We start from the raw sequence: 21,513 nt of genomic DNA, 5'->3' as shown, positions 1-21,513 counted from the left end.
TGGGAGCACATTTATTTCTTATTCTCTGATCTTTAATGCCACTTATTTTTCTCTTCTTATTGCTAGGACTATCATATCAGAGCAATGCTAAATAAAAGAGGTGAACATCCCTGCCTTATTCACCATGTAGAATGAGAAAATTCAATCTTTTTTTAAATTTTATTTTAATATAAATTTATTTATTTTTGGCTGTGTTGGGTCTTCGTTGCTGCACGTGAGCTTTCTCTAGTTGCGGTGAGCGGGGCTACTCTTCATTGTGGTGCACGTGATTCTCATTGCAGTGGCTTCTCTTGCTGCAGAGCATGGGCTCTAGGCTCGCGGGCTTCAGTAGTTGTGGTACACAGGCTCAGTAGTTGTGGCTCGCGAGCTCCAGAGCACAGGCTCAGTAGTTGCGGCACACGGGCTTAGTTGCTCCGTGACATGTGGGATCTTCCCGGACCAGGGTTCAAACCCATGTCTCCTGCATATTGGCAGGCGGATTCTTAACCACTGCACCACCAGGGAATTCCGAAAATTCAGTCTTTTACATCAGATATAATACTAGCTATATGGTTTCTTTTTTAATTTGCTACTGTTTTTATCATAAATCTGCATCTTTCAAAATGAGTTTTTCTCCTTCATTCTTTTAATATGGTGAATTACACTGAGTTTTGAATGTTAAACTAGCTTTGCATTTCTGGAATAAACCTTGTCATGGTAGATTAATCTTTTTAGTATATTGTTGGATTTGATTTGCTAATGTTTGATTAAGTATGTTTGCATCTATACTCCTGTGGGATATGGATCTGTAAGTTTCTTTTGTAATGTTTTTGTTAGGTTTTGGTATTAGGCTTATGCTGGTTTCATAAAAATGAGTTGGGTGGTGATTGGTGATTTCCATTCCTCTGTTTACTGAAAGTTTATAAGATGATAGTACTTTTTCCTTAAGGTTTTATAGAATTAACAAGTAAACCATCTGGGATCAGAATTTTTTTGGAGGGGAAGGTTTTTGATAACAAATTAAACTTCTTTAATAGTTATAGGACTATTCAGTTATTTTTGTTGTTTCTTCTGTCAGCTTTGGTAAGTTTTTCAAGAAATTTGCTTATTTTATCTAGGTTGAATTTGTTCTAGTTATTCTCTTAATATCCTTTATTTTTTAAAATATTTTCTTTATTTTTTCTTTTGGCTGCATTGGGTCTTCCTTGTGGCACATGGGCTTCTCTCTAGTTGTGGCTAGCAGGTTTTCTCTCTGTAGTTGCACCATGCAGGCTCAGTTGCCCCACAGCATGTGGGATCTTAGTTCCCCGACCAGGGATCCATCTTGTGTCCCCTGAATTGGAAGGCAGATTCTTTACCACTGGACTATCAGGGAAGTCCCCTCTTAATATCCTTTAAATGTCTTTGTTCTTAATTATTCTCTTAATATCCTTTAATGTCTATGATCTGTGGTGATAACGCCTTTTTCTTTCCACATAGTGGTGATGTGTTCTTTTTTTTGGATCAGTCAAACCAGAGGTTTGCCAATTTTGTGGTCTTTCGTAAAGACCACCAGCTTTGGGGTGGTTGGGCCCCTCCCCCCTTTTCCCGCTCTTATTTCCTTTTTTGTAATTACTTTGGGTTTACTTTATGCTTTTTCTAGCTTCTTATGATGTCCTCTTAGGTCATTAGTATTAGTTCTTTTCTAATATAATCATTTAAAGCTTAACATAGTTTCCTTTTAAGCACTACTTTAGCACCAGTCTACAGATTTTGATATGTTGTATTTTCGTTACCATTCAGTTCTTACTATTATGAAATTTACTTTTTGATTTTGTCTTTGACTCATGTATTATTTAGAAGTCTGTCATTTCATTTCCTTAATTTGGGGTTTTTCTAGATATTTCACTGTTACTGATTTAATTGTGGTCAAAGAATGCATTTTCTTTGGTTTTGATACTTTAAAATTCACTGTCTTTTTTTTTTATTGTTCAGCAGATGGCCTTTAGTACTCTTAGTTTTGGGGTTTGGTTTGTCAGTTGTTGAGAGAGAGTTCTATTAATCTTTTACAATAGTGGGATTGCGTATTCCTCTCTAATTGGTCCGTTCTTCATCTATTTTTAAGCTCTGTAAATAGGCTTATATACATTTTACAGTTGTTATGTGTTCCTGATTGTCTTTTTTTTATCATTATGAAATGACCCTATTTATCTCATAATACCCTTTGTCTTCATCTGTTATTAAAATAGCCATGCCTGCCTTAATGTTGTGTGCATCTTTTTCCATCCATTTACTTTCACCCTTTCTATGATTTTATGTTTAAAGTTTGTCTCTTAAGACAGCTTATAGTAGTGTCTTGTGTTTTTATTCACTGTCAATTCTGATGCAATTCATGAAATAAATGAAAGAGAAATATGAAATCAGAAATAACAGAATATAATAATAGAAATTAAAGCCACATTAGAAATAGTAAAAAGGTGAACAGGCTCTGCTTGGTACATAGTCAAGAACAAGAAGAAACATTTGAGAAGGCTGAGAAAAATAAACAGAAAGAACAACCACATGAATGTAACTTTTGGTTGGATTTAGATCTATTATTTTTTCTGTCTTCTTTATTTTTGTTCCTCTGTTCCCCCTTTACTACTTGCATTTGAATTATTTGAGCATTTTCCAACATTCCATTTAATAATTTATCTGTTGGCTTTCTGGTGATATCTCTTTGCATTAACTTTTGTTGTTCTAGGGATTACAGTATACATACCTAACCATTATAGCCTACTTAGAATTATTATTGTACCACTTCACATAAAATATGGAAACCTTGCTACCATATAGGTTCGTTTTGAGTAATTTTTCATACATATTTTGAAGAACTTAAGAGGAAAAAATATCTTTGATATTTACCATTTCTGTTGTTTTCCCTTCATTACTAAAGATCCAGGGGTTGTTTTTTTTTTTTTTTGAAGAATCATTTCCTTTCAGAAAAACTTTCTTATAGGGCAATTCTGATGGAGATGAAATCTCTTAGTTTCCCTTCATTGGGGAATGTCTTTTCCCTTGTTCCTGAAGGATATTTTTGCTGTATATGGAGTTCTAGGTTTGCATTTCCTTTTTCCAGGGCTTTAAGGATGTTGTTTTACTGTATTTTTGCCTCTGATTTCTGGTAATTAATTCATGATCATTGGACTTGTTTCCCTGTTTGTTTTGTGCCATATTTTTCTTAGCTGCTATCAAGGATTTTTCTATTTGATTTTCACCTGTTTGATTATGTGTGTCTAAAAATGATTTTCTGGAAGTTTATCCTGTTTGGGGTTCACTGAGCTTCCTTAGTATTTATGTCTTTTACCAAATTTGGAGATTTTTGGGAGCCATTTTGTCTTCAAATTTTTTCTGCCCCAATAGTCTCTTCTTCTGGGATCCGAAAGACGTGTCTGTTAGGCATTTTGATATAGTCCCATAGGTTTCTGAGACACTCCTCATTCTTTTTTTTCAGTTTCTCTGCTGAGAACTTCTGTCTTCATTCATTTCAAGTTTTTGCTTATCTTTGTTTTTGTTTTTCTAACTGCTGCTGTAAAGTCTTTGATTATTTCAACAATAGAAGCTTTGTTTGATAATTTCAACATCTAGGTCACCTTGATGGCAGCTGTGGATTAACTTTTGATTATCTGGTCATAAAGACCTGGTTTCTCTTAGAGTTTTAGCTGCCTGTGCTACTATCACTGTGCAACTAGGGGCCACCTCAGGGCAGAGGTTTGAGAGAGGAGGGGAAATTTATACCCTTGCTTCTCTAAATTTTGACTCCATATGTCTGTTTATTTTTTTTAAAAAACCTTACAGAGTTCTCATGTACTTGTCTTTTCTATGTTGTTGCTGAGTTTCTAGTTGTAATTAATAGGAACAGTGGGCTGTAGTGGGCTACAGTGCCATACACGATAGGGACTTCTCTTTCTTTTTTAATATTTGATATAGTCAGATATTAAAGCCTTCATAAATGATTGCATTTGAGTTTGTAATCTGGTTTGGTAAGAAACATTAAGAAGTATTATGTAATACGTAGGGTGCCATGGTCTGTTCTTCAGCTTCAGAACTGCTTAATAGCATTATTTTTCGCTAGTAAATTCATCTTTTGTGATAGGTTAAAATTGAGTGTGCCAGACTTAAGTTCCTGAGCACTCTAAATTCTGATCACAAATTGCTTTGCTTTTCCTGGTTTTCTCCATAAGTATGTTGAGCTGCTATTTTACCCATAGCCAGTCAGCTCTGTTCTGTTCTAAAAATCATATTTTGCTCTCTATAAGTAACTAATAATATTAGTGTGTCCTTCCCCACCACCACCTCCCCTTTTGGTTGGATGGTAGTAAAAGACCTAACTATAAAATAATGTTCCATAACATAAGAAAATAATGTTTGAATCAATTCATAGGTGTGTTGTTTGGACTGGTGATGAGAGGGTCTTCTTTTATAATCCTACCACCCGTCTTTCTATGTGGGACCGACCTGATGATCTGATTGGAAGGGCGGATGTTGACAAAATTATTCAGGAGCCCCCTCATAAAAAAGGAATGGAAGAAATGAAGAAACTAAGTAAGTTTTAAATTAGGAGTTACCCTCTAATTTTAATATTCTTTTAATATTTTTATGGAAAATGTGAGGCAACTTAGAAATCCTCTCTGTTTTCAAGGAATATAAGAAAAGGAATATTTGAGAAATGGAAAATAGACTGCTCTTCTAGGTTGAGTTCAATAATTTAAAAAATAGAGAATTTGGGTAAAATTATGTTTTGTAAAATATTATATATATTTTTTTAACTTCTTGTCCTTTTCAGGGTTGTCAGTCCAAGATATGTAGGTACTGCTCATGCTTGCTCCATGCTTATTAAAATGCTCCTCAGTGAGCCTTTTAGCACCTTTTGTGATTAGTAATATATATTTTGAAATAATCAAACTGTACAGAGTATTTTTAAAATAAAGTTTACTAAAGTTTTGTAAAATAAAAATGCAAAGGTCTTTTAAACTTGATGAAATATAGGGAAGGTAAGCCTTATTCCTGAGACTAGGGAGACTCCTGCACCTTATTAAGAGATAATCTTTTAACCTACTTTATGTTCAGATAGCATTTCAGTATATATGATATATAATAAATAGAAATATTTGTACATATTTTTATTGCATGTGTTTTATTGGTAATTTGCCATTGTATTGATATGGTTGTGTTTTTAAAGAACCCCCTTGTGTAGTATAGAAGCATGATAAATGAATCATTTAATAATTCAATTGAAACAAATCCTGGTATGTCATTTAATAATAATTGAGAAATCTTCGTAGATTATGTATACGTGATACTAACATTTTCTGCTTACTAGTGATTTCCAAATTAGTGAAACTTCATCTACCCGGTGCAGAAGATACAAGGATTTGATTCATTTATTTGATAAATACATGTGTTAATAAAGATTTCAAAATGAATCAAAGATTTAATGTAAAGGGAAGATGAATAGAGGAGGTTTAGAATTATCATGCTTTGTTTAATGTTTTATAAAGAAGTGTTATGAGATAGATATATAAACAGTAATTTTTTAAAAGAAAAGATTGTGTACCATGTGCATATACTATTCATAATATTTGAAATGTTTTTTTTTTTGCCAGGGCACCCAACCCCGACAATGCTGTCCATCCAAAAGTGGCAGTTCTCTATGAGCGCAAGTGAGTGAACTATAAGTTGCAGCTTTAAAAAAATGCTGCTAACACCAGTGTTCCAGTAGTGGTTAGTGGAAGGATTCATACCTAAATATTTAAATTTTTGCTTACTGATTTTATTTTATTTTATTTTTTGCGGCATGCGGGCCTCTCACTGCTATGGCCTCTCCCGTTGCGGAGCACAGGCTCCGGACACGCAGACTCAGTGGCCATGGCTCACGGGCCCAGCCGCTCCGTGGCATATGGGATCCTCCCGGACCAGGGCACGAACCCGTATCCCCTGCATCGGCAGGTGGACTCTCAACCACTGCGCCACCAGGGAAGCCCCTGCTTGCTTATTTTTATTCTGATAGTTTAATTAAATTTTCTTATAGTTAAAGAAGAACAAGAATTAATGGAAGAAATGAATGAAGATGAACCTGTTAAAGCCAAAAAACGGAAGTAAGTAATACTTACTGTTTATGTAATTTAGGTAGATTTTTACCTTTTAAAAGCTGTGATTAGGTGCAGTCAGTTCATGATTGGGACAGGTAATGTGTGTGTTAGGAGACAGAAGTCATGATTGCTCTCTTTAGGCCTGTTATTAAAAAGCTTTGCTTCAGGATGTAGAAATGGTGTCCCTTCTGTTGCTAGATGTGCAAAAGATTTGGTTATTTAAATATGTATTATGAAGTCAAATGACATTTTAGGAGTTGATAAATTATTTTCAGACATTCATTATGCCTGAATTTTATAAAAATGTTACCTCCTTAATGTAGACCCCAACAGACACCATTCCAAAAATCTGATAAATGTAGACCCAGATTTCTCTCTCTTTTTATATACTGGTCACTTCACTAGTCCTTGTGTCCGTGGTCATTACTTGGAGGGAACCCATAAGCTTATTAGAAAGTGCTCTGAGAGAAAGAGAGTGGTATAAGTGGAAGTATTAGCTTGACCAGTGCTTGGTAAAATGAATGTTACTAACTATGGGGGGTGAAAGGGTGGGGTAGAAGGTGTTTGTGTATGGGCCGGGGAGGCATGGGACCATTATTTAGCAGCAAAAAGGAAAGTTTGAAGATGTTACTATGGACTGGTTTATCATAGTCCTTATCTGAAAAGGACAGATTGAATGCAGCCAAATTACGGCAAAGAAATCAGTGAGACAACCCCTGTCAAGGGTGGTTCTTTTTTAAAAAATTTTCTTTATTGGCAACAATGTTAAAGAAAGTAAGATATTAAAGAGTCACTCATAATTGACCACAGTAACAACAGCTGTTTGAATTTTTACAGTTGACTTTTTTAGTTCTTGACCAAATGTATAAGTATTTTTATTGGTTGTAATCAACTGAATTTGTGTTCTTTTTTTAAAAAATGTAGAATAAGATGTTTGTTTTCTTAATTATTATAAATGACTGTATTCATTCTGTTTATGTACCATAATTTTGGATGTTCCTACAATGTTAAACTTTTAGGTTGTTTTTAATTGTTTGTTCTTATAGACAACTCTGTAAGGTTTTTAACTGCTTTTATCAGGAGAATGTCAAAGAAGTCCTTTATGTGGATTGCCCGAGCTTCTCTATTTAGGTACAAAGCTAAAAGCCTATTTTTCCTGGCTTAGTTTTTCTTTATTTCTTTTATTGAGATAGATAGTGATAGTTTGTATTGTGACATTTTCATTTAGTATAATTCTATAAAGGTTATTTGTTTTCATTAGTTGTATTTCTTGGATGTCTTTTAACTCTTTATTTAAATAGTTCTTAAGTGAATTATTATAAGAGGGTATATTGTTTGGCAAATTGCTTTTACCTGTTTGTTTTGTGCATATCTTAGGTCACAGACTATCTCGCTAAGTTCCTGCAGGTCACGGACTATATCTTCTATTTTTTGATTCATTCCCTAAATTGCCAGTTACCTCTCACTATATTTGTGGGCTGGCCTTATTAGTTCCATTCATCTCCTGGGCTACCTTCATTTTCCTATATAGCATGCTTTTGAATTTCCTGATGTTCTGTTTTCCTAATTCTCTTTAAGTTTATGCAGGAAATATGAACCAATTTTATTTTTATACTTAGCAGATCGAATTTAAGAAGGAAGATCTGCTTAAACACACCTGAATGTTACTGAATTACTTTTTTTGATTATTCACATGAATGGTCCTTCTTCATAGGGCAGAGGTTTGAGAGTTGACTCAATTTCATGTTTACAATCTCACTTGAGTACCGTACAGCAGCAGGGTTGCCCTTAGCCCTGAGGTGCATTTTTGGAGAAACAAGAAGTAGTTTAGTCATTGATGAACAGTTCTAATTCCACCTAACCACTCCGGGGCCTATGTTGCTCTCTGGGACCTGTCCTTCAACTTAAATCTCAACTTATCACCCAGAAAGTGAGTAAAAAAAATGTCAGGTAGGTAAGGTATATATCTCACATATCCACTTGGCCAGGTTTGCAGATATTTTATTTTCAAAATAAATATTTGAGATTACTAAGACTTATACCAATTTTTATTAGATTAAAAATTGTATGCATTTATAATGTAAAACATTTTGGAAAATATTGCTTTTCCTATATAATTTCAAGAACTAAAAACTATATTCTGTGCTGTTTGATTCTAACACATAGAGTTTTAATGCAATATTAGATAAGTTTTTTGTTTTTGTTTTTAAGTAAGGTAGTTCATTTTGTGTATCAGCTAGTGTCAGGGAGAGACAGCACATTAAAGGTATTTTTCATTCCTAACAATGCAGCCACTGTAACATCATTAGAAGCTCATTGTAACTTTATTATTATTATTTTAGTGAAAGTTGCTTATCCCTTAGAGTTTATTTGAAACCCTCAATATAATTCTTTTTTGCCAAAAATATGCTGCTCAGTAGTGAGTCTTGGATATTCCGGTGATTTTAAGATTTTAATAAGATTCCTTATTAATATTTTGTCAGTTGATGCCTATATTTTCTTTTTTATAGGAGAGACGATAATAAAGACATTGATTCAGAGAAAGAAGCTGCCATGGAAGCTGAAATTAAAGCTGCCCGAGAAAGGGCCATTGTCCCTCTGGAGGCCCGAATGAAGCAGTTCAAGGACATGCTGCTAGAGAGAGGGGTCAGAAAACAATCTTTGGGGGAGATATTTCTGTTTTGTATAAGTAATATAAATATGTCTTGCTAAAAGGTCAAATCTAAGGTTAGTGCTCATGTTGTGGGGGGCGGATAAGGGAAGCCTGTCAAATCACTGTACTCTTTCAAACAGCCTTTTTCCTGGCTAATGATATCATGTTTAACTAGATGCCATTTTACTGTCCTTTTAAGTACAAATAACATTTAACATTTATTGGGTCATTAAATTTTGGTGAGTAATATAAGACGAATATTAACATTACAGAATGGCGGACTACACGGAATAGGTAAGGTGTATGTGATTCTTTTAATATCTACAGAATGGCTTTTGGTTAAAGGAGAACTGGTACTTTATGATATTACTGTTAATGAAGCTTAATTGAGAAGGGATTTCAACCTTTTGATTATATTCACAGATTCATTTGAGTAAGTAAAATTGTTCAACTTTAAATCCCAACATTGTTCACAAGGTTGGAGCAAGCTTGGGAAATCAAAATGCAAATCTTCAAGGCTTTTTCTGATGTACTGATTTTTAAAATGTCACACAGTAGTGGTTATTTTAATGAGTAATTAAGTGTGTGTTATTTCTATATAATATAGAAATGTTCAGAGCCAATTAGTGTGGAAGTGTGCTATTGCTAGCCTCCCACTGCTTGTCATTTATTAGTGATGGAAACGGCAGTATGGCTTTTATTATGTGTCCTTTTTAAGCAGATGTCCTGTAGATTTCAAGCAAAATTATATGACCTTTCTGTTTTTAGAGCCAACTTAATTATGAGGCAATACATTTTTTTATTTTAAAGGTGTCTGCTTTTTCAACATGGGAGAAGGAGTTACACAAGATAGTTTTTGATCCTCGGTACTTATTGCTTAATCCAAAAGAGAGAAAACAGGTAAAAGGAAAATAACAGTATTTAAGTAATGTATATCCCTTGCCAGCACAATTTTTTAAATTAATTAATTAATATAAATTTATTTATTTATTTATGGCTGTTTTGGGTCTTTGTTGCGGTGCACCGGCTTCTCATTGTGGTGGCTTCTCTTGTTGTGGAGCACGGGCTCTAGGCACGCAGGCTTCACTGGTTGTGGCATGCAGGCTCAGTAGTTGTGGCACGTGGGCTCTAGAGCACGGGCTCAGTAGTTGTGGCGCATGGGCCTCGGTGCTCCATGGCATGTGGGATCTTCCCGGACCAGGGCTCAAACCCGTGTCCCCTGCATTGGCAGGCGGATTCTTAACCACTGCGCCACCAGGGAAGTCCCCAGTATAATTTTTAAATTGTAAGGAATAAAGTACGATCCTTTATTTTTCTAACATAGTACTTTAAGAACAGTTTCATACCTTAGAACATAGTGATCCTTTGTGTGGACATTTCTGCCTCAGAAATACTTGGATTCTTTTGCCATTGTGGACATGGCTTTGCCTCATGCACATTTTGTCCTTATGCTTCATACATACTGATGTTATACCAAGGTTTCAGGGTCATTTCACATGCATTTATTAACTTAGTTTTTACTGGTCAAATGATGCAAATTTAATGTAGAAAAATAGCAAAATACAGATGAGTAAAAAGGAATAAAACCTACCTCCAATCATTTCCAGCTGATAGGCCCATTGTTGAACACTTGACCCTTCCCAACTGTTATGTGCTAATATACATATACATATATATGTGTCTGTATTGTAGATAGACAAGACTCAGCGTGTTTTTATCTCACACATGCTACCCACACAAATTCCACATCTATTAAGTGGCAACTGTTAAAATGTCTTTTCATCGTAAACTTAGAGTAATAATGGACGCTTCAAGGTCTCTACTGAACTAATAAGAATTATAAGAACTAGAGTTAACTTGTTACTGAGCTGCCATTTATTTCCACGATGATTCAGTGACACATACCATCTCATAGTGATTGCTGCTTCCTCTAAAGTGTTGCACACTTCCAACTTATATAATTCCTGAATTACCTGGACCACCCTGACAGTCATTTCTGTAAAATGGTGAGTATGTCGAACCACTTGCTATAGTGCTGTTGAGCTACACAATTTCATTTGGTAGAAGTAGTGTCCATCTTCCATATTTATAGTTTAATGGTTGTAATAATTCTCTGCACAGTTTGTACCATTATGCATGTAGGTCTAATCATAGACATTTTATGAAGAGATGAAATTTACAGTGTACCAAACATGTATTTTAGACTCATAATAGGAAGACATGACTTTCCATATGTACTTGCATCTGTGTTTCATGCACTGTAGTCTTTTTTATTTTAAACTATTTGTGATGGTCTCATTTTCACCTCAGTTGATGGCCCTATCAAAACCTATAAATTAGCTTGATTCTTTACTTTTCCCCACTGTGCATTTCAAGTCTTATCAGCAAAATCTACCTCCACAACCTTTTCTAAATTATTTACCATTTATTTACCTCTTATTTACCATTTCCCTTGCTATACCCTAATTCAAGGTACCATGGTCATCTGTGTGGCCCCTAATTGATCTCCTTGCCTCCTTCCATTCTTGCTCTCCTCTGTAGTCAAGTTCTTTTTCCACACAGCAGCCAGACTAGTTTTAAAGTTTGACAAATTAAGGCACTGTTCCCTTGCTTAAAAAATGTGCATTGCATACTATTTCATTTAGGATAAAATTGAAACTCTTTTTCATGACCTATAAGATTCTACATACACTCATGTCTGCATACTTCTCAGGCCTCTTTTTTATGTTCATTTATTCTAGCCACGCTGGCCTTGATATGCCTTGGCCAATACAGGCATATTCTGGTACTTATTAGTCCCTTTTCCTGGAATGTTCTTCCCCTAGGTGCTTGCATAGCTGACTAAATCATTACATTCAGATACTTGACCAGGTGCCTTCTGATTAACCTGTCTCTTTGCCTTCTTTACTTTCTTTGTAGCACTCAGAATTCTATCTAAAATTATCTTAACCATCTGTCTTTTCCTACCACAGAGGGCAGGAACTTTGTTTTGTTGATTGCTCTGTATGTGGTGCCTGGAACAGTGCTTTAACCCGAATATCCCTGAAGACTTAACTTTAAAACTTTTATGACTTTTACTCTTCATGGCACTGAGTGTTGCAGTTTCTGAGTTAAATTACAAGTACATATTGAGAACTAAAATTCTTTTTTAATTTTGAAGGCATTTTATAAGCTGGTGGTATTATTAACTCCTTAATAGAGTTACAGTTAAAAAGAGAAAAAGTATCAAGCATTATTCTGTTTTAAATAAAAACTCAAAGGTTCTCATACTTTTTGAGTAGAAATCTTTTTTTAAAACTGGAGTGTAAGGAATGAGGGAACGTAAAGCCGATTGTATTGGGAGGCATGGCACAAATAATTAGGAGAAACTTGGAAGCATACCAGAATTTCTAATTTTCTATGAGATGTTCATCTCAGAGAGTGAATCCTAACCTTGGTGTGGGATATCCTAGAGGAGAGGATATGAAGTTTTTTCCAGCTTCTGAAAGGAAACTTAATATAAATTCACTTGGCTTTTATATATAATTTAGTACTTTTACAAGTAAGAACTATATACTGAGATAGGAGAGGGGTTGGAAACAACACTCTTCCCCACTTCTGTTAGCCTGCAGATACTTTCATGAGCTACTACAGTGCTATATTTAGAAGGTTTTGAAAATGACCTACATGCCTAGCAGGGGACTGCGGAGATAATTGTATATATTTCTATATAGCTTTTAAAGATTTGTGGATATATATGAACTTACCTGGAAAGAGGTCTGAAGTGTTTAAGTATTTATTTATTTATTTGTTTGTTTGGTTGCGCTGGGTCTTTGTTGTGGCAGGGAGGCTCCTTAGTTGTGGCATGCGTGTGGGATCTAGTTCCCTGATCAGGGATCGAACCCAAGGTCTTAAGTATTAAAAAAAAAAACAACTTCTTCTGTTTTACCTTTTTCTAAGACGTGCATGCACATTTTTAAGGAGCCACAGAGTTCTTTAAGATATGTTTGGAAAAATATTAAGAGTGTTTTATCTTCCAGAAGACATTTCTTTCAGAGCCTTCTGACTTTCTTCAGTCTGGACTGGTTGCCCTCAACACCTGATGTACAGCTGTCATTTTTGAGGATGACAGCTCTTGATCATCATCCTGGGGATTTCCTTCATCTCTCTTTTTTTGTGGAGGGGGAAGTTTACCTGTCTCCTGCATTGTATGTCGTTTCTTTCTTGGTTTACTCTCTTTTAATGCATTCTATCTCTGTAGTAGCTTCCTGAGAGAATGTGCATGGGAAATAAATTTTTGAGGCCTTATATATTTGAAAACACTTTTATTGTACCCTTATTTGGAATTGTTTGGCTTGCTAAGGAATTTGAAGTTGGAAATCTTGTTCCTTCAGGATTTTGAAGGCATTGCTCTGCATATAGTTTTCACTGTTATTTTTGGAACTTCTGTTTATTACTTGTTCCCTTGTATGTGGACCTTATTTTTTCTGTAACATGTAGGATCTTCTGTTAGTCTTCAGTGTTCTGAAATTTCATGGTGATTGTGTATGGCTGGTGGAAGGGCCCTTTGTGCTAGGCACTTGGTGGCCCTTCCAATGTAGAAACTTTTATCTTTCAGTTCTTAGATTTTCTTGCATTGCTTTTTTGATTTCCTTCCAGCTGCTTTATTTTTCCATTCTCGGCCAGAGCATTTGTGCTCTGGGCTGGTCCTCAGAGTTTCGTATCTTTTCTCTCTTGTTTTCTATCTCTGTCTTTTTAAAAAACTTTCTGGATGATTTTCTCAACTTTATTGTCTAATAACCCTTCAGTTAGATTTTTTATTTTCTTTGTCATGCTTTAGGAGTTCTTTTTTTGTTGAGTTTTCTTGTTTCATGGTTGCAATGTCTTAATTTTATGATATAGTTTAGGATTTTTTTCTTATTTTTCATTTTCCTGTATAGTCTCTCTTTCCCCTAAGTTTTTTCTGTCTTGGTCTCTTTTTTCATGTTGGAGAGTATCCTTAGATGTTTTTGTGGACCCTAACTGCTGATGATTAAGAACAAGGCACTAAGGTGCTATTTGGGCACTCTTAGCATCTGGTGGTCTCTCATGATTGTTGACTTTACTGTAGAACAGTGGTTCTCAACCAGGGCATTTTTGCCCTAGGGGACATTTTTGTTTGTCACAACTGAGGGAGTGCTGCTGGCATCTTTTGGCCAGCGATGCTGCTGAACATGATCTGGTCCAAAATGTCAAAAGTGCTGAGGTTGAGCCACCCCGCTGTAAGGTGATTTAGGCTAGTTTGTTGCGATCCTGCAGAGCAAGTAATTTTTAGGCTGGTTAGATCCTGGATAAGGACTTTTAGTCTCCTTGCTCTTGCTGCATTGGTTCTGAAAGAACTGTGTCTTGATATGTGGTAAGTAACTGCTTAATTCCCTGTTTTCTCAATCTGGTACGCCTCATTCTTAATTTATGTTCCTCCAGACCAGAGAGAGTGTTTTGCCTTTTAGAACAAGGGTCAGCAAATTTTTAACATAAAGGGTTAGATAATAAATATTTTAGGTTTTGTGGGCCACGTGGTCTCCGTCATGATTGTGTAACTCTACTGTTGTAGTGTGAGAAGACCCACGGATTTATGTAAAGGAATGAACATGACTGTGTTCAAATAAAGCTTTATGGACACTGAAATTTAAATTTCATTTAATTTTCGTGTATCATGAAGTTTTCTCTTACTTTCCCCAACCATATAAAAATATCAAAACTATTCTTGTGCTGTAAAGAAAGAGGCAACAGGCCAGATTTGGCTAGCAGATTGCGATTTGGTAACCCTTACTCTAGAGAATAACCTGTTGCCTTACTGAGTTTCAGGAGTGGCAGTGCCCCAGATACATAAAGTTGGCAACGAGGATCTAGTGGTTAAACTGCTTCTTAAAAAGCTTTATTGTAGCATTACCCTATCCTCACTTCATGGGTATCTGGTGCTATCAATTCTGGAGCTGTTTGAGGATTCTCTAATTTACAAAATTGGTTACTTTGTTTTCTTGACTGCTGGTTTAGGGCCAGCTTTCTTGTGTCTGCCAAATCCTTTATCACCTCTCCATGTGCTTTTCAGCTTCCAGAGTTGCTGTTTTCTTTTTTCCACATTTCTCTGTTCTTACTGGTTTGTGACTTCAAAAGTTCATCATCTTGACTATACATTATTAAGTGGGAAAAAATATATAGAATATGTGTAAAGCAAGATTACATTCTGGGTGAAAATAATTATGTCTTAAAGAGAAGCAGGGGCTTCCCTGGTGGCGCAGTGGTTGGGAATCTGCCTGCCGATGCAGGGGGCGCGGGTTCGTGCCCCGGTCCCGGAGGATCCCACATGCTGTGGAGCGGCTGGGCCTGTGGCCCGTGTGGCCACTGAGCCTGCGTGTCCGGAGCCTGTGCTCTGCAGCGGGAGGGGCCACAGCGGTGAGAGGCCCGCATACCGCAAAAAAAAAAAAAAAAAAGAGAGAAGCAAAGATTCTACACTTTGGTATTTAGATTACCTACATGAAAGACTAACTTGTCAAATTGGTTTATTTTTGTAATAGGTATTTGATCAGTATGTAAAGACCAGGGCAGAGGAAGAACGCAGGGAAAAGAAAAACAAAATAATGCAAGCCAAGGAAGATTTCAAAAAAATGATGGAAGAAGCAAAATTTAATCCAAGGTATATGGTTTATTACTATCAAATATCGAAGTATGTATATATTTTCTCCTAGATCAGTTGAATATATATATGTGTGTGTACACACATGCGCACACACACACACATCTTTTGGACTTCTGGACATGAAGAACTTCTTGTTTCATTATTGGTTTCTGCCTTTCTAAGAATCTTCGTTCTTTGGAGGGAATCCCTGGTGCTCTGTGAGGCATTGGTTTTCAAGAAAGGGTACCTTTGTTTTAAAGGCTTCCCTCTGAGAATAAGTTTCCTTCTCTGGAAACTGGTAAATGATTAAAAATCTGTCCCTGTCTTCTTTAAGTTTTACACATAATGAATTGCAGAGTGGGAACATTATTTTGATTGAATTGAAGTGGTGAAGGACCTTTCATTTCAAAAATTTCAAAGTGTCTAGATTATTGTCTTGTCTGACATTTTCATTTAATTGTTAATATATATTGAATATATGTAAAGGGCTAAAGAAAGGAGACATTTTAAACTTATGTGCTTATTAGCATTATAATAATAATGGCATCAGTTATTGGATATTTTAGATGTATGAACTTACACATATATGCAGTTAAAGTACATGCATATGTGTATGTATATTATCTCATTCAGTCTTCAAAACAACCAGTGTGATTCAGGTGCTCATATCCTACCTATTTTACAGATAAGGAAAGTAAGATATATGCAAATTAGGTAACTTCCCTGAGTGAATGTGGGATTTCAGCTGGGTTCCAGTATTACACAGAATAGTCAAGACAGGGAGAATCACTTTCTTGTAGAGATATTAAGTTGCTTTGAGTATACAAGAACATGGAGAATCTCTAAAACTATGGGGTAGAATCATGGAGTCTCTGGGTTAAATGGCACTTTTTATAAAAGTTTATCTTGTTTAAACAGTTACTTTTGTCAGTGGAGACAGGGAAGAGTATTGTTGTTTGGAAAAGTGTATTTGGTACACTTTTTCAGAAGTGTATATTTGAAAAATGAAGGAAAACTTAATGGTGTTATTAATACAGATTTCATAAAAGCAAGCTGAGTATTTGTGACCATAAAGAATGTAATATTCTTCAGAGGTTAACAGAGTTTCAGACTTTCCAGGGGGTCTTGGGCTTTTTCTTAATCAAAAGGGTAAGTTCATGGGTCAATGCAATTGCGACTGGGTTATAAAAGACGTTTTGGAAGGCAGTTGAGGAAATTGGAACATGAATTGGTATTATATAATATTAGAGATTAGTAATTTTCTTGGATATTGTGGTTATGGAAGAAAAAGTATTTAGCCTCAGGAGATGTATGCTGAAGTGTTTATAGATGGAGTCTCATGATGTCTACAGGTTATTTTCAAATGATTCAGCAAAATATATCTATAAAAACCCTTTATGGGTCTGGGAATAATTGAGACTCCAATGAGATTTCTCTTTTGTGGATTTGACAAATTAAGTCTTGCTGTATCACAGTACCCTACTGATATTCTTACGGGGCAGATAGAATTGTTGAAGTGATCTTTACTATGCAGGTTATTTCAGAAAGTAAAACCATCAGGCACATAACTGGAAGTCTTAGCACTTGGGACATTGTGCTGTATTGCTAAGTTGATGCATTTTAATACTAGCATAGAGATTAGGACCAATTTTAGTAAGTAGTAGAAAACAAAGAGGAAAAACTTAAAGTTGAGAAAATACCGTCCATAGAGCTACTTTGAATTGGGAAAAGACCACTAACTGTTCTTCAGTACAGTTCATAGATATAAAGCACTGGAGTTTATTCCAAGGGAAGGAATGGCTGGGGAGAATTACCTAACTTTAGTGCCTGTTTCTTCTATGTCTTTTTTCTTTTCCAATGGAAATTTCAGGTATACCTCCTATGGTCAACTGCGAGTCACTATTCTCTTTCCCATCCCCTACCACCAACCAACTATCCACCTCACTTTTTTCCTGCAAAAGATTCTCTACCTTGTCTGTTATAAAATAGCATTTTTGGAATTAAAAGATGAGTCATATGAAAACATCTGTATGGGAATCTAATGCTAAAACTTCATTTTAGTCTCTTCTGGTAAAAAAAAAAGATATATTTTACATATTTTTTAACCTATTCTGAATAATATAAGTATGTATAAAATAATTGAATTCTCACTTTTATACATTGATTTTACATTTTAAAAAGTTTAATCATAGTAATAATTGCTTTTTTTGTCTTAAAATTATAAAGCAAGGTATACTTATCATGAAAAGAAAATAGGTTTAATGGACTACATATTATCCCTTTTCTGGGTTATGCATTTTTATTTTACCATATAATTTTATTATGGTTACATATCCATTGTATGTATATGTGTGGTTACATACCCAGTTTTGCAATGTATCCTTTTGTTAAAAATTTTGAGTTAATACCAGTTGCATATAAAAAGATTGTTAGAATCTGGCTTTGGTTAGCAAAGCTTAAAAATAGCAAATGTTAGGGCTTCCCCGGTGGCGCTGTGGTTGAGAGTCCACCTGCTAGTGCAGGGGACACGGGTTCGAGCCCTGGTCCGGGAGGATTCCACATGCTGCGGAGCGGCTGGGCCCGTGTGCCACAACTGCTGAGCCTACGCTCTGGAGCCCGCGGGCCACAACTACTGAGCCCACGTGCCGCAACTACTGAGGCCCGTGTGCCTAGAGCCTGGGCTCCGCAACAGGGGGAGCCACCGCAGTGGGAAGCCCGTGCACCGCAACGAAGAGTAGCCCCCCTGCTTGCCACAACTAGAGAAAGCCCGCGCACAGCAGCCAACACAGCCAAAAATAAATAAATAAATTTATAAAAAAAAATAGCAAATGTTAGCAGTGAGTAGTACGCCTATTCTTCAGCTGATGTTTTAAACTCCAAATTCTAAAGTTAACCAGCCAGTTTTTTCTTGATAATTAAAGTAGTAATTTAATCTTTGTGTTAATACCTAAGCGGAGGTGTTTTATTTTTGAATTGAGATAAGTAGTTTTATAGGGGAAAGTAAGCTTTATTTTTCACCTCTAAAAATGTGCTAAATATGGGAGTGTTTATTATAAGAGTGAATTCTTATTATGTAAGGTGAAATATATTCAAATATATGAAAGCATTATAAATGCCTTTTATTCATGAAGAAATTTTTTAATACTTAGTTTCATTAGCCCTCATAGACCTTAATTTTCCATATCTCTGCTGGAACTCCCTAATTGTTCATCCATTAAGATCATGTCTTTGAACATATTTTTTAATTCTTCCAATATAATTATAATAGTTTTTTTTTTTTTTTTTTTTTTTTTTTTTTTTTGCGGTACACGGGCCTCTCACTGTTGTGGCCTCTCCCGTTGCGGATCACAGGCTCCGGACGTGCAGGCTCAGCGGCCATGGCTCACAGGCCCAGCCGCTCCACGGCATGTGGGATCCTCCCGGACCAGGGGCACGAACCTGCGTCCCCTGCATCGGCAGGCGGACTCTCAACCACTGCGCCACCAGGGAAGCCCAATTATAATAGTTTTAAAGGATTTGTCTGTACCTAAAACAACATCTGGGCATCCTGGGATAATTTCTATTGGCTTAAAAATAATTTTTCATATGGAGCCCATGTTTCTTTGTATGTTTAGTGATTTTTAATTGAATATTGGAAATTGTGGATAATAGGTAGAGACTTGAATCTGTTATCTTTCTCTCAAGAGTGTGTATTCTTATTTTAGCAGGCCAGTCACTTTAATTTTAGGTTTGAGTTTCTGCTTTGTTAGTGTGGATCTCAGAAAATGGAAGGAGTTTTTGTCAAACTTCCTACTTTGTCTCCTTTGTGGATCTTTTGTGGGCTTTGTTGTCTTAATATTGTTCTTTTTCCAGCACTATTCAGTGTCTGGTATCTCTTTTTTGCTCTTAAGCATGTAGCAGTTTGGTACCGGGAGTGGTCTTTCTGCTGTTTTATAGCTTGGCCTTGGCTATCTACTTATTCATGAGAGATTTCGAAATGGTATTCTTCTGGGGTAGTACCCTCTTTCTATAGCTTATTCCTCTGCCATTTTAGCACCGAAACTCTGATCTCTGCTGCTTCTAGCTCATTGGGACCACTGTACTCTGCTTGGACTCTACCTCTTTGCATTTTGGAAAATTGTCCTGAGGCACAGTGCCACGGGGCTTCTTACCTCAGTCTTACTCTACCTGTTGTCCACTGCTTGAAATCAGTTGCCTCATATATTTTGTCTGGATTTATAGTTGCTTATGGAAGGAGAGCTAATTCAATAAGAGTTACTCCACCATGGATGGAAGCAAGAATTCAGCCTCATCTTAGGGTGGAAATAGATGGACTCTTTAAGTCTCTTGAAGTACACAAATTCTTTGCTCTCAGATGTCTATCCCCCTAACACTATGCTGATAGTATACAGATCTCTAACCACATTTTCACTCTTTAGCCCTTTCACTCCTTTCTGTAGGCAGATTTGGGACTCATTGTCTTGTTGGCACATATTCTTACTGGGAAGATGGTATCGTCTGCTATACCTTTCTACAAGTAGAAAAAGCTCTACCAAAGTTAGCACACTTGCCATTTTGTTACAGAGCTACTTTTAGTGAATTTGCAGCCAAGCATGCTAAAGATTCAAGATTCAAAGCAATTGAAAAGATGAAAGATCGAGAAGCCTTGTTTAATGAATTTGTGGCAGCTGCAAGGAAAAAAGAGAAAGAAGATTCGAAGACCAGAGGTGAGAAGGTAAGATGGTTTTAGTTCCATTGGTGTGATTGATGGGAGTGTGAATGGGAAGGAACTGAACTGGGGCTGCGTTTCTAATCTCATTCATGGGCATACATAACAGGACCCACATTTATTGTTTAGCTTTTTAAGTTAACTTTTACAGTTGTTTATATTATCACTTCACTTCAATAATGCATACATTTTAGTAGTGTCACTAAGCTGCATAGATTTTCTTAAATTTTATTAATACTAGGATGCCCAATAAACCCAGAAGTGGTTATTAGGCCTATGTATTCACTGGTGCCTACCTGCTAAGATTTCAAGGTTCTTTATAGGTAGTAACATTTAAGTTTTTCAAAAAGCTTCTTTATATTTTTTGCCCTCTAAAAGATAGCATTTTGGTGACTTTCTAATCTTTTAGTAAACATAGCTTACATATGAATTATTGCTTATCAGAATTAAAGGTCAGCTATTAAAGATTAATGAATTCCAAATGTCATTTGACAGTGGTGTCAGGAGTGGAGAGGAGCTCACCACTGAGGAGGTAGACTGGTAGGGAGGTGGCACCAGTGGTGCGTAAACCATCAAAACATGCAGCCACTGTCCTTAGTGACCCTGTGTGCTTTGTGAATAGAGAAAAAGAACCTCTGAAGCTTTATCATTCTTGACATTTAAAATTGCCTCTTATTCTAGAAAGTTAAAATATTACAGATTCTATTAAGAAATGTTGTTATGGAAGTAACACCAATCTTATTGGGAGGAAGCCTCTTTCATTGAAAATAGCAACAGTATTAGGTGAAATAACTTTTGTCAGAAATAACTGAAATTTCCTGATTATCTGATTTATTATGCTTCAAGGTAGATTTTTCGAGAATTATTTCACTGTTGACTGTCTTTGGTAAATGATTATGCTTCTCAGAGGAAATGTGCAAGGTTGAGCTCTGCATAAACATTTTGACTGTTGAATTAGAATCATGTCAATGAATTGTTTGCTACTTTTGACTTTTAGTAAGAACCTATTTTTTTTAAAGAAAACCAAGTAAATAAATGATTGATACTGTATGATTGCTTTTAAACAAACTGAATGTTTTTCTCTTTGCATTTGTAACTAATGTTCTTTTTCTGAACACTTTTTTTGGTAATTATTTTATGTATTCTGTTTTATAACAAGTGGGTAGACTTTACAGTTTTGTGCTGTGTGGCCTGTCAATCAGTTTGGTTTGACAGCTGTCAATCACTGCTATGCAAAGTATTATGGGATTCTCTAGTGAGGAAAGAATTGATATCTCTCTGTGTGGTCACTTTAGCCTCCCACAGTTCCGGTACATTACATTTTTTTTAGTCTTTTTCCTTATGAAGTAATGAGAGTTGTGCCCAGGATGTGTTAATTAAAATAAGAAATTAAATAGACATTACATCTAAATGAACTTAATATATT

The 21,513-nt window shown here is 35.8% G+C and overlaps 1 protein-coding gene across 8 annotated transcripts in view; it reads left to right on the top strand.

Annotated features, from left to right (window-relative positions):
• The window catches only part of TCERG1 (transcription elongation regulator 1), a 60,405-nt gene that overhangs the window by 28,707 nt on the left and 10,185 nt on the right, over nucleotides 1-21,513 (top strand). For 6 of the 8 annotated variants that reach the window (XR_009518947.1, XM_060008595.1, XM_060008594.1 and 3 more), the window contains 7 exons: nucleotides 4,382-4,542; nucleotides 5,604-5,660; nucleotides 6,029-6,095; nucleotides 8,600-8,735; nucleotides 9,553-9,642; nucleotides 15,279-15,397; nucleotides 19,943-20,093. Coding sequence is in view for 7 of the 8 variants with exons in the window: in XM_060008595.1 (XP_059864578.1) it covers nucleotides 4,382-4,542; nucleotides 5,604-5,660; nucleotides 6,029-6,095; nucleotides 8,600-8,735; nucleotides 9,553-9,642; nucleotides 15,279-15,397; nucleotides 19,943-20,093 (781 nt within the window). In the remaining variant the exon portion in view is untranslated. Of the gene's footprint in view, nucleotides 1-4,381; nucleotides 4,543-5,603; nucleotides 5,661-6,028; nucleotides 6,096-7,169; nucleotides 7,221-8,599; nucleotides 8,736-9,552; nucleotides 9,643-15,278; nucleotides 15,398-19,942; nucleotides 20,094-21,513 lie in introns of all 8 variants that reach the window. The other 2 variants (XM_060008600.1, XM_060008599.1) reach the window with 1 other exon arrangement.

This window comes from Delphinus delphis, chromosome 3, assembly GCF_949987515.2.
Source record: "Delphinus delphis chromosome 3, mDelDel1.2, whole genome shotgun sequence".
Classification (NCBI taxonomy): domain Eukaryota; kingdom Metazoa; phylum Chordata; class Mammalia; order Artiodactyla; family Delphinidae; genus Delphinus; species Delphinus delphis.
The sequence above is the reverse complement of the archived record's forward strand: the minus strand, read 5'-3'. Positions and strand labels throughout refer to the sequence as shown.